This window comes from Salmo trutta, chromosome 26 (assembly GCF_901001165.1).
Source record: "Salmo trutta chromosome 26, fSalTru1.1, whole genome shotgun sequence".
Taxonomy (NCBI): Eukaryota; Metazoa; Chordata; class Actinopteri; order Salmoniformes; family Salmonidae; genus Salmo; species Salmo trutta.
In genome coordinates, this window is record NC_042982.1 from 37200560 (window position 1) to 37213140 (window position 12581).

The window sequence follows — 12581 nt, forward strand, 5'->3', positions numbered from 1 at the left end:
GAGAGGCTAACATGACTACTATCTATGAAAAGGGTTGAAAGAACAGGGTATTTGTTTGTGCCCTGTGATTGTGAGAGGTGTAGTCGTGACACAGCTAATGTCTGTATCAGAGGACCTTCATGCTCTGCCCTTAGAGAGATAATAGTATGTTCATTCAGGGCCCTCCTTGTGTTCTGTAAAGACTTGCTTCCCAGTGTGTGAGCAACAGGACATGCGATGCCCATGTGTATCCCCTTACGTGTAAAGCTGTGTGCCTTTCTATGCAACAATTGAAGAGATAAAACTAGGTTACCCATATTGGGGAAGGCTTTGAAAATAGATGCCAGATTTGAAATAGAGTCTGAGGAGTCAGGTTTACTGTCGAGACACAGTTTTTCTAAAGTGATATGATCAGATTTTGGCAATAGGATAGGGTTAAATGTTAGAATTGGGATTTTTCTAGACAAACATTTGATTCTGATCCTCCGGATAGGGATAAGGATTTGGTAATCCAATCTAACCTTAAATCAGGATTGTATGTCATTTTTGCATTTTTCTAAAATCTAAGGTATTGATTAAGATAGTTTTTCAGGATTATCTTGATCCCACTGGAAGGGTGGATTTAGAAAGTTGAAAGGCACTACAACCAAGAAATGTCAATGTAACTAAAATGAAAACCAAAGGTTCATTATGTTAAATTGTGGTATAGGCATGTGGTCAGTATAGGCAAGTGGTCAGTATACAGTTGAAGTCTGAAGTTTACATACACCTTAGCCAAATACATTTAAACTCAGTTTTTCACAATTCCTGACATTTAATCCTAGTAAAAATTCCCTGTTTTAGGTCAGTTAGGATCACCACTTTATTTTAATAATGTGAAATGTCAGAATAATCGTAGAGTGATTTATTTCAGGTTTTATTTCTTTCATCACATTCCCAGTGGGTCAGAAGTTTACATATACTAAATTAGTATTTGGTAGCATTGCCTTTAAATTGTTTAACTTGGGAAAAAAGTTTCAGGTAGCTTTCCACAAGCTTCCCACAATAAGTTGGGTGAATCTTGGCCCATTCCTCCTAACAGAGCTGGTGTAACTGAGTCAGGTTTGTAGGCCTCTTTGCTCACACACGCTTTTACAGTTCTGCCCACAAATCTTCTATAGGATTGAGGTTAGGGCTTTGTGATGGCCACTCCAATACCTTGACTTTGTTATCCTTAAGCCATTTTGCCACAACTTTGGAAGTATGCTTGGGGTCATTGTCCATTTGGAAGACCCATTTGCGACCAAGCTTTAACTTCCTGACTGATGTCTTGAGATGCTGCTTCAATATGTCCACATAAGTTTTCTTCCTCATGATGCCATCTATTTTGTAAAGTGCACCAGTCCCTTCTGCAGCAAAGCACCCCCACAACATGATGCTGCCACCCCCATGCTTCACGGTTGGGATGGTGTTCTTCGGCTTGCAAGCCTCCCCCTTTTTCCTCCATACATAATTATGGTCATTATGGCCAAACAGTTCTATTTTTGTTTCATCAGACCAGAGGACATTTCTCCAAAAAGTACGATCTTTGTCCCCATGTGCAGTTGCAAACCGTAGTCTGGCTTTTTTATGGCGGTTTTGGAGCAGTGGCTTCTTCCTTGCTGAGCGGCCTTTCAGGTAGTTGATATAGGACTCGTTTTACTGTGGATATAGATACTTTTGTACCTGTTTCCTCCAGCATCTTCACAAGGTCCTTTGCTGTTGTTCTGGGATTGATTTGCACTTTTCGCACTAAAGTACGTTCATCTCTAGGAGACAGAACGTGTCTCCTTCCTGAGCGGTATGACGGCTGTGTGGTCCCATGGTATTTATACTTGCGTACTATTGTTGGTACAGATGAACGTGGTACCTTCAGGCGTTTGGAAATTGCTCCCAAGAATGAACCAGACTTGTGGGGGTCTACAATTTCTTTTCTGAGGTCTTGGCTGATTTCTTTTGATTTTCCCATGATGTCAAACTAAGAGGCACTGAGTTTGAAGGTAGGACTTGAAATACATCCACAGGTACACCTCCAATTGACTCAAATGATGTCAATTAGCCTATCAGAAGCTTCTAAAGCCATGTCATCCTTTTCTGGAATTTTCCAAGCTGTTTAAAGGCACAGTCAAATTAGTGTTTGTAAACTTCTGACCCACTGGAATTGTGATACAGTAAATTATAAGTGAAATAACCTGTCTGTAAACAATTGTTGGAAAAATGACTTGTGTCATGCACAAAGTAGATGTCCTAACCGACTTGCCAAAACTATAGTTTGTTAACAAGAAATTTGTGGAGTGGTTGAAAAACAAGTTTTAATGACTCCAACCTAAGTGTATGTAAATTTCCGACTTCAACTGTATGTGGTCAGTATAGGCATGTGGTCACTATAAGCATGTGGTCAGTATAGGCATGTGGTCAGTATAGACACCCTGGTTCGAATCCAGGCTGTATCACAACCGGCCGTGATTGGGAGTCCCATAGGGCAGTGCACAATTGGCCCAGCGTTGTCCAGGTTTGGCCGGGGTAGGCCGTCATTGTAAATAAGAATTTAGTTAATTAGTTAAATAAAGGTAAAGAAATGTGTAGATGTAGTACCACAACCTCATCAGTAGATTGCAAGGCGTAGCCCTGTTCAAAGCACTGAAAATCTATCCAGATTCTTTGATCTTGATATTGTGGTATCTGGATCAGAATTATCTTATCCGATTATATTCCAAAAAAAAGCAGGCTCAACAGCAATTAAAAGGCTGGATAGCAAATAAAAGGATTACAGAATCCGGATAATTATGAAAAACTGGGCCCTGGTGTCTCCTCTGGTCATGAAAAACTGGGCCCTGGTGTCTCCTCTGGTCATGAAAAACTGGGCCCTGGTGTCTCCTCTGGTCATGAAAAACTGGGCCCTGGTGTCTCCTCTGGTCATGAAAAACTGGGCCCTGGTGTCTCCTCTGGTCATGAAAAACTGGGCCCTGGTGTCTCCTCTGGTCATGAAAAACTGGGCCCTGGTGTCTCCTCTAGTCATGAAAAACTGGGCCCTGGTGTCTCCTCTGGTCATGAAAAACTGGGCCCTGGTGTCTCCTTTAGTCATGAAAAACTGGGCCCTGGTGTCTCCTCTGGTCATGAAAAACTGGGCCCTGGTGTCTCCTCTAGTCATGAAAAACTGGGCCCTGGTGTCTCCTCTGGTCATGAAAAACTGGGCCCTGGTGTCTCCTCTGGTCATGAAAAACTGGGCCATGGTGTCTCCTCTAGTCATGAAAAACTGGGCCCTGGTGTCTCCTCAGGTCATGAAAAACTGGTCCCCCGTGTCTCCTCTGGTCATCCAAAATATCAGTTCATGCATTGTTGTAAGGACCCTTGAAAACACTTATTCAAGAGAAAATCTAAAAGGCACAGCCCAGATACCTGCATCTCTGTCTGTTTCTCTGTCTCTCTGGCTCTGTGTCTCTCTTTCTCCTCTCTCTCTGTGTCTCTCTCTCCCCTCCCCTCTGTCTCTCTCTCCCCTCTCCCCTCTCTCTCTGTGTCTCTCTCTCTGTCTCTGTGTCTCTCTCTCTGTCTCTGTCTCTCTCTCTCTGTGTCTGTCTCTCTCTCTCTCTCTCTGTGTCTGTCTCTCTCTCTCTCTCTGTGTCTGTCTCTCTCTCTCTCTGTGTCTGTCTCTCTCTCTCTCTGTGTCTGTCTCTCTCTCTCTCTGTGTCTGTCTCTCTCTCTCTCTGTCTCTCTCTGTCTCTGTGTCTGTCTCTCTCTCTCTCTCTCTGTCTCTGTGTCTCTCTCTCTCTGTCTCTGTGTCTCTCTCTCTCTGTCTCTGTCTCTCTTTCTCTCTGTGTCTCTCTCTCTCTGTCTCTGTGTCTCTCTCTCTGTCTCTGTGTCTCTCTCTCTGTCTCTCTGTCTCTCTCACCCTCTTTCTGTGGTGTAGCATTCTCCTCGTCTCCTCCCTCCTTCTCAGCAGTGCAGTTGTATCCTTTCTTCTTGAGGATATTACAGATGAGGATCCCCAGGAGTCCCATCACACAGAAGATTGGCACCAGGGCGAACACCGCATACTCTGTACTCTTCTCCTCCGGGCTCCGCACGGCCGTGCCGTTCACCGGCAGGCCGCCACTGCCCGTCGCACCCTTACCCACCGTACGCACGTGGGTAGATTGGGCAGGGGGGGCTGGGGAGAGATAGGGGGGGATAAGGGGGAGCGAGAAAGTGAGAGAATATGGCCTTGTTAAAACCATTATTCCACCAGTGGAAACATAACAGATTCAACTATTTGTTGGTGTGATATTGATTCTGTCCACACTCACCTCTCACACAGGCCAGGGTGGAGGCTGTCCTCATAGCAGTGGGGTGGAACCTGGTGGCACCAACACAGGCACATATTCATATCACAACAGAACAATACCATGTTATCATAGCAGTGTATTCATTTCATGGTCATTTAGCAGACGCTCTTATCCAGACAGACTTACAATTGGTGCATTCATCTTAAGGTAGCTAGGTGAGACAACCACATATCACAGTCCTAGAAAGTTAAACCTTTCCAACTGACCATATTTAAAGGTCAACAGTGTATTTCTGTAGAGGGGTGGTCCTGGTCGGAGGGTAGAGACATGCTAACCGGGCTATACAGTGACTGGTCAGGATACAAGCATTTCGCTACACCCGTAAATAACATCTGCTAAACACATGTATGTGACCAATACAATTTGATACTTCAGTGCTACAGTTAGGTAGCTGGGCTGGTGTCTATATATGGAGACTAAATGAAGACGTAGGACTGCAGTAATACACCTGTTTACTAAGCAGGGCCACAGAGAGAGAGAGAGATTATTGTGTTTCAGTATTGTTTTACAGCAGAAGAATCATTCAACCGTTTTGCCTGAATCTAATGTGCTTTATGAAGAAAAACAAATGCTTGTTGGTACTTGTTGGTACTTGTTGGACTTGTTTGGTGAATACTGAGATACAAAGGGAGAGGGTAGAGATTGTCTTGTATGTGGATACATACCCAGACAGACAGTCTCCGCAGACAGCATCAGAGTGTGATGTACCAGAGGTCACAACCTTTTTGTTGAGGACCCCGCAGGAGGAATGTGGGCTGCATTGATCAGAGTCATAGCCGTCTGAAAAAGTACCAGCTGGACAAGATTGGCATTGCATCACCTCGCCTGGCCCCTCGACCTGCCAGCAAGCCTGGCAGGAGAACACATCTTCACATCTCAGAACAGAGTACATGAACCACTGTAATTACACACATACACTACAGTCACATGTGGTTCTGTGCTCAGTAAGATGTTCCAAAATAACTAACACTGCTGTTTTGGACAGAAACTAAACATGCATGACCTATTTTTCAGTTTCATATGTACACATTTGCATATGAAACTGATTTTTTATTTTATATATACAGTTGAAGTCGGAAGTTTACATACACCTTAGCCAAATACGTTTAAATTCAGTTTTTCACAATTCCTGACATTTAATCCTAGTAAAAAAATCCCTGTTTTAGGTCAGTTAGGATCACCACTTTATTTTAAGAACGTGAAATGTCAGAATAATAGTAGAGAGAATGATTTATTTCATCTTTGATTTCTTTCATCACATTCCCAGTGGATCAGAAGTTTACATACACTCCATTAGTATTTGGTACCTGTCACGACTTCCGCCGAAGTCGGTCCCTCTCCTTGTTCAGGCGGCGTTCGGCGGTCGACGTCGCCGGCCATCTAGCCACCGCCGATCCACTTTTCATTTTCCATTTGTTTTGAGATAGATCCTTACAGTAGCATTGCCTTTAAATTGTTTAACGTGGGTCAAACGTTTCAGGTAGCCTTCCGCAAGCTTGCCTTCCGCAAGCTTCCCTTCCACAAGCTTCCGTTCCACAAGCTTCCCACAATTAGTTGTGTGAATTTTGGCCCATTCCTCCTGACAGAGCTGGTGTAACTGAGTCAGGTTTGTAGGCCTCCTTGCACACTTTTTCAGTTCTGCCCACACATTTTCTATAGGATTGAGGTCAGGGCTTTGTGATGGCCACGCCAATCCCTTGACTTTGTTGTCCTTAAGCCATTTTGCCACAACTTTGGAAGTATGCCTGGGGTCATTGTCCATTTGGAAGACCCATTTGCGACCAAGCTTTCACTTCCTGACTGATGTCTTGAGATGTTGCTTCAATATATCCACATCATTTTCCTGCCTCATGATGACATCTATTTTGTGAAGTGCACCAGTCCCTCCTGCAGCAAAGCAGCCCCACAACATGATGCTGCCACCCCCATGCTTCACGGTTGGGATGGTGTTCTTCGGCTTGCAAGCCTCCCCCTTTTTCCTCCAAACATAACGATAGTCATTATGGCCAATCAGTTCTATTTTTGTTTCATCAGACCAGAGGACATTTCTCCAAAAAGTATGATCTTTGTCCCCATGTGCAGTTGCAAACCGTAGTCTGGCTTTCTTATGGTGGTTTTGGAGCAGTGGCTTCTTCCTTGCTGAGCGGCTTTTCAGGTTGTCGATATAGGTCTCGTTTTGTGGATATAGATACTTTTGTACTTGTTTCCTCCAGCATCTTCACAAGGTACTTTGCTGTTGTTCTGGGATTGATTTAAAACTTTTTGCACCAAAGTACGTTCATCTCTAGGAGACAGAACGCATCTCCTTCCTGAGCGGTTTGACGGCTGCGTGGTCCCATGGTGTTTATACTTGCATACTATTGTTTGTACAGATGAACGTGGTACCTTCAGGCGATTGGAAATTGCTCCCAAGGATGAACCAGACTTGTGGAGGTCTATAATTTTTTTTCTGAGGTCTTGGCTGATTTCTTTTGATTTTCCCAAACAAAGAGGCACTGAGTTTGAAGGTAGGCCTTGAAATACATCCACAGGTACACCTCCAATTGACTCAAATTATGTCAATTAACCTATTAGACGCTTCTAAAGATATGACATAATCTTCTGGAATTTTCCAAGCTGTTTAAAGGCACCGTCAACTTAGTGTATGTAAACTTCTGACCCACTGGAATTGTGATACAGTGAATTATAAATGAAATAATCTGTCTGTAAACAATTGTTGGAAAAATTACTTGTGTCATGCACAAAGTAGATGTCCTAACCGACTTGCCAAAACTATAGTTTGTAAACAAGAAATCTGTGGAGTGGTTAAAAAACAAGTTTTAATGACTCCAACCTAAGTGTATGTAAACCTCCGACTTCAACTGTGTATATATATATATATATATATATATATATATATATATATATATATATTAACAAAAACATAGTACAGATGTGGGATCTTAATTTGACCAGTGCTGTCTTGGCAAACAATCCTGCAGCAACAGGATTTTAACGTATAGTCCATGATGTTGCTTCATTGGTGGTTAGGCTATTAGCTGGACAAAAGAACGCCACATGAAAAGTGGAATACTGTCAATATAACCATGTGTTAACGTGGGTTTTCAGTGAATTAATGTAAATCCCGAAGCTCATCTGTACTTATACTACCCAGCAGGAAAATTCTCAGCAACAAAAGAGTGATCAAATGAAGATCCTACATCTGCATATTGGTCGGATTCAAAATAAGAGCAGACCCACTGGGAACACACTGGTTGAATCAGTTGTTTCACCGTCATTTCAATGAAACTATGTTGAACCAACGTTGAGTAGACGTTGAATTGACGTCTGTTCCCAGTGGGGAGATACACGTAACTTCCATGTAGCGAGGAGGGGGAGAAAGTGGAGAGAGGTAGAGGTGGCCTCTGTTGACAGAGGGATCGATGGTGGTAATGTAGTGGAAGAGAGGGTGGGGGGGTTGGCCTGTAAAGTGACAAGTAAGTTATAAGAAGACATTTAGGATGACAGGGTAATGACAGGTGAGTTAGGATGACAGGGTAATGAGAGGTGAGTTAGGATGACAGGGTAATGAGAGGTGAGTTAGGATGACAGGGTAATGAGAGGTGAGTTAGGATGACAGGGTAATGACAGGTGAGTTAGGATGACAGGGTAATGACAGGTGAGTTAGGATGACAGGGTAATGAGAGGTGAGTTAGGATGACAGGGTAATGAGGTGAGTTAGGATGACAGGGTAATGACAGGTGAGTTAGGATGACAGGGTAATGACAGGTGAGTTAGGATGACAGGGTAATGACAGGTGAGTTAGGATGACAGGGTAATGACAGGTGAGTTAGGATGACAGGGTAATGAGAGGTGAGTTAGGATGACAGGGTAATGAGAGGTGAGTTAGGATGACAGGGTAATGAGGTGAGTTAGGATGACAGGGTAATGACAGGTGAGTTAGGATGACAGGGTAATAATGACAGGTGAGTTAGGATGACAGGGTAATAATGACAGGTGAGTTAGGATGACAGGGTAATGAGAGGTGAGTTAGGATGACAGGGTAATGAGAGGTGAGTTAGGATGACAGGGTAATGACAGGTGAGTTAGGATGACAGGGTAATGACAGGTGAGTTAGGATGACAGGGTAATGAGAGGTGAGTTAGGATGACAGGGTAATGACAGGTGAGTTAGGATGACAGGGTAATGAGAGGTGAGTTAGGATGACAGGGTAATGACAGGTGAGTTAGGATGACAGGGTAATGAAAGGTGAGTTAGGATGACAGGGTAATGAGAGGTGAGTTCGGGATCTTCTGTCCTACCTTGATTGGCTCTTGGCCACTGGGGCACTCCAGACACACACACCCCTCCCCCCACCGACACTGCATGGCTACAGCCCCTCCAGTGCCAAACACCTGAAATACACACACACCAGTGACACAAATAATTAGACACACACACACACACACACACACACACACACACAAAGATACGTACTGTGAGAAGGACAAGAGCTGAGCAGCAAAGGTGGTTCCTCATCTTCTTCCAGATATTCTTCTATGAACATATGATCTAGAACAGAGAGGATCATGGGACAACGGTTGAGTTATAGTCAGGGAGGAAATCGAACGCATAATCAAAAAGTTTGGTTTTGCCTGAAGAGACCTCTGACTAAAGCATGATTCAACATGTGTCAGGGGGCTAGGGTCAGTCTGTTATATCTGTTGTAAATTGAATTTAAGTATGCTTCCTCTAATTCTCTCTCTCCCCTCCCGGAGGACCAGAGCCCTAGGACCATGCCTCAGGACTACCTGGCCTGATGATTCCATTCTGTCCCCAGTCCACCTGGTCGTGCTGCTGCTCCAGTTTCAACTGTTCTGCCTGCGCGGTATGGAACACTGACCTGTTCACGGGACATGCTACCTTATCCATTTTAGTAATTTAGCAGACGCTCTTATCCAAAGCGACTTACAGTAGTAAATGCATACATTTTTTCCCCGTACTGGTCCCCCGTGGGAATCGAACCCACAACCCTGGCGTTGCAAACACCATCCTCTACCAACTGAGCTCTCTCTCTCTCTCTCTCTCTCTCTCTCTCTCTCTCTCTCTCCTCTCTCTCTCTCTCTCTCTCTCCTCTCCTCTCCTCTCCTCTCCTCCCCCCCAACCACTGTGATTATTATTATTATTTGACCCTGCTGGACATCTATGAACATTTGAACAGCTTGGCTATGTACTGTTATAATCTCCACCCGGCACAGCCAGAAGAGGACTGTCCACCCCTCAGAGCCTGGTTGCTCTCTAGGTTTCTTCCTAGGTTACTGCCTTTTTAGGGAGTTTTTCCTAGCATTACTTGCTGACATAACAACCTGACATAACACACTCCTGAGTCATTACAGTAATAACCCAACATAACACACTCCTGAGTCATTACAGTAATAACCCAACATATACAGAGCGATACGGAGCGATGTGGAGCGATACGGAGCGATGCGGAGCGATACGGAGCGATGCGGAGCGATACAGAGCGATGCGGAGCGATACGGAGCTATACGGAGCGATACGGAGCTATGCGGAGCTATACGGAGCGATGCGGTGCTATACGGAGCTATACGGAGCGATACGGAGCGATACGGAGCTATACGGAGCTATACGGAGCGATACGGAGCTATACGGAGCGATACGGAGCGATACGGAGCTATACGAGCGATGTGGTGCTATACGGAGCGATACGGAGCTATACGGAGCGATGCGGTGCTATACGGAGCGATACGGAGCTATACGAAGCGATGCGGTGCTATACGGAGCGATACGGAGCTATATGGAGCGATACGGAGCTATACGGAGCGATACGGAAAGATGCGGAGCTATACGGAGCAATACGGTGCTATACGGAGCGATGCGGCACTATACGGAGCGATGCGGAGCGATACGGAGCGATACGGAGCTATACGGAGCGATGCGGAGCGATACGGAGCGATACGGAGCTAGACGGAGCTATACGGAGCTATACGGAGCGATGCAGAGCGATACGGAGCTATACGGAGCGATGAGGAGCTATACGGAGCGATGCGGTGCTATACGGAGCGATACGGAGCTATACGGAGCGATGCGGTGCTATACGGAGCGATACGGAGCTATACGAAGCGATGCGGTGCTATACGGAGCGATACGGAGCTATATGGAGCGATACGGAGCTATACGGAGCGATACGGAAAGATGCGGAGCTATACGGAGCAATACGGTGCTATACGGAGCGATGCGGCACTATACGGAGCGATGCGGAGCGATACGGAGCTATACGGAGCGATACGGAGCTATACGGAGCGATGCGGAGCGATACGGAGCGATACGGAGCGATGAGGAGCTATACGGAGCGATGCGGTGCTATACGGAGCTATACGGTGCTATACAGAGCGATACGGAGCTATACGGAGCGATACGGAGCGATACGGTGTTATACGGAGCGATACGGAGCTATACGGTGCTATACGGAGCTATACGGAGCGATGTGGTGCTATACGGAGCGATACGGAGCGATGCGGAGCGATACGGAGCTATACGGAGCGATGCGGTGCTATACGGAGCGATACGGAGCGATGCGGTGCTATACGGAGCGATACGGAGCTATACGGAGCTATGTGGTGCTATACGGAGCGATGTGGTGCTATACGGAGCGATACGGAGCTATACGGAGCGATGTGGTGCTATAAGGAGCTATACGGAGCGATGTGGTGCTATACGGAGCTATACGGAGCGATGTGGTGCTATACGGAGCTATACGGAGCGATGTGGTGCTATACGGAGCGATGTGGTGCTATACGGAGCGATACGGAGCTATACGGAGCGATGCGGTGCTATACGGAGCGATACGGAGCTATACGGAGCGATGTGGTGCTATACGGAGCTATACGGAGCGATGTGGTGCTATACGGAGCTATACGGAGCGATGCGGTGCTATACGGAGCGATGCGGTGCTATACGGAGCGATACGGAGCTATACGGAGCGATGCGGTGCTATACGGAGCGATACGGAGCTATACGGAGCGATGCGGAGCTATACGGAGCGATACGGAGCTATACGGAGCGATACGGAGCTATACGGAGCTATACGGAGCGATGCGGTGCTATACGGAGCGATACGGTGCTATACGGAGCGATGCGGTGCTATACGGAGCTATACGGAGCGATGCGGTGCTATACGGAGCGATACGGAGCGATGCGGTGCTATACGGTGCTATACGGAGCTATACGGAGCGATACGGAGCTATACGGAGCGATACGGCACTATACGGAGAGATACGGAGCGATGTGGTGCTATATGGAGCGATACGGTGCTATACGGAGCTATACGGAGCGATGTGGTGCGATACGGCACTATATGGAGCGATACGGAGTGATACGGAGCTATACGGAGCGATACGGAGCGATGTGGTGCTATATGGAGCGATACGGAGCGATACGGAGCTATACGGAGCGATGTGGTGCGATACGGAGCTATACGGTGCTATACGGAGCTATACGGAGCGATGTGGTGCGATACGGAGCTATACGGTGCTATACGCAGCGATACGGAGCTATACGGAGCTATACGGTGCTATACGGAGCGATACGGAGCTATACGGAGCGATGTGGTGCTATATGGAGCTATACGGAGCGATGCGGTGCTATACGGAGCTATACGGAGCTATGCGGTGCTATACGGAGCTATACGGAGCTATACGGAGCGATGCGGTGCTATACGGAGCTATACGGAGCTATACGGAGCGATGCGGTGCTATACGGAGCGATACGGAGCGATGCGGAGCGATACGGAGCAATGCGGAGCGATACGGAGCTATACGGAGCGATACGGAGCTATGTGGTGCTATACGGAGCGATACGGAGCTATGTGGTGCTATACGGAGCGATGCGGAGCTATACGGAGCTATACGGAGCTATACGGAGCGATGTGGTGCTATACGGAGCTATACGGAGCGATGCGGAGCTATACGGAGCGATGCGGAGCTATACGGAGCGATGCGGAGCTATACGGAGCGATGCGGTGCTATACGGAGCTATACGGAGCGATACGGAGCGATGCGGTGCTATACGGAGCTATACGGAGCTATACGGAGCGATACGGAGCTATACGGAGCGATACGGAGCTATACGGAGCGATACGGAGCGATGCGGTGCTATACGGAGCGATACGGAGCTATACGGAGCGATGCGGTGCTATACGGAGCGATACGGAGCTATACGAAGCGATGCGGTGCTATACGGAGCGATACGGAGCTATACGGA

General features: G+C 46.6%; 1 protein-coding gene across 1 annotated transcript in view; it reads right to left on the bottom strand.

Annotated features, from left to right (window-relative positions):
- Positions 1-12581, bottom strand: part of LOC115163905 (tumor necrosis factor receptor superfamily member 19L) — a 42377-nt gene that overhangs the window by 12604 nt on the left and 17192 nt on the right. Inside the window, exons 2-6 of the mRNA XM_029716106.1 lie at positions 8796-8870; positions 8621-8713; positions 4985-5169; positions 4281-4330; positions 3887-4144 (exon numbers count right to left, since the gene is read on the bottom strand). Coding sequence (XP_029571966.1) covers positions 3887-4144; positions 4281-4330; positions 4985-5169; positions 8621-8713; positions 8796-8837 — 628 coding nt within the window. The 5' untranslated portion in view covers positions 8838-8870. The remainder of the gene's footprint in view (positions 1-3886; positions 4145-4280; positions 4331-4984; positions 5170-8620; positions 8714-8795; positions 8871-12581) is intronic.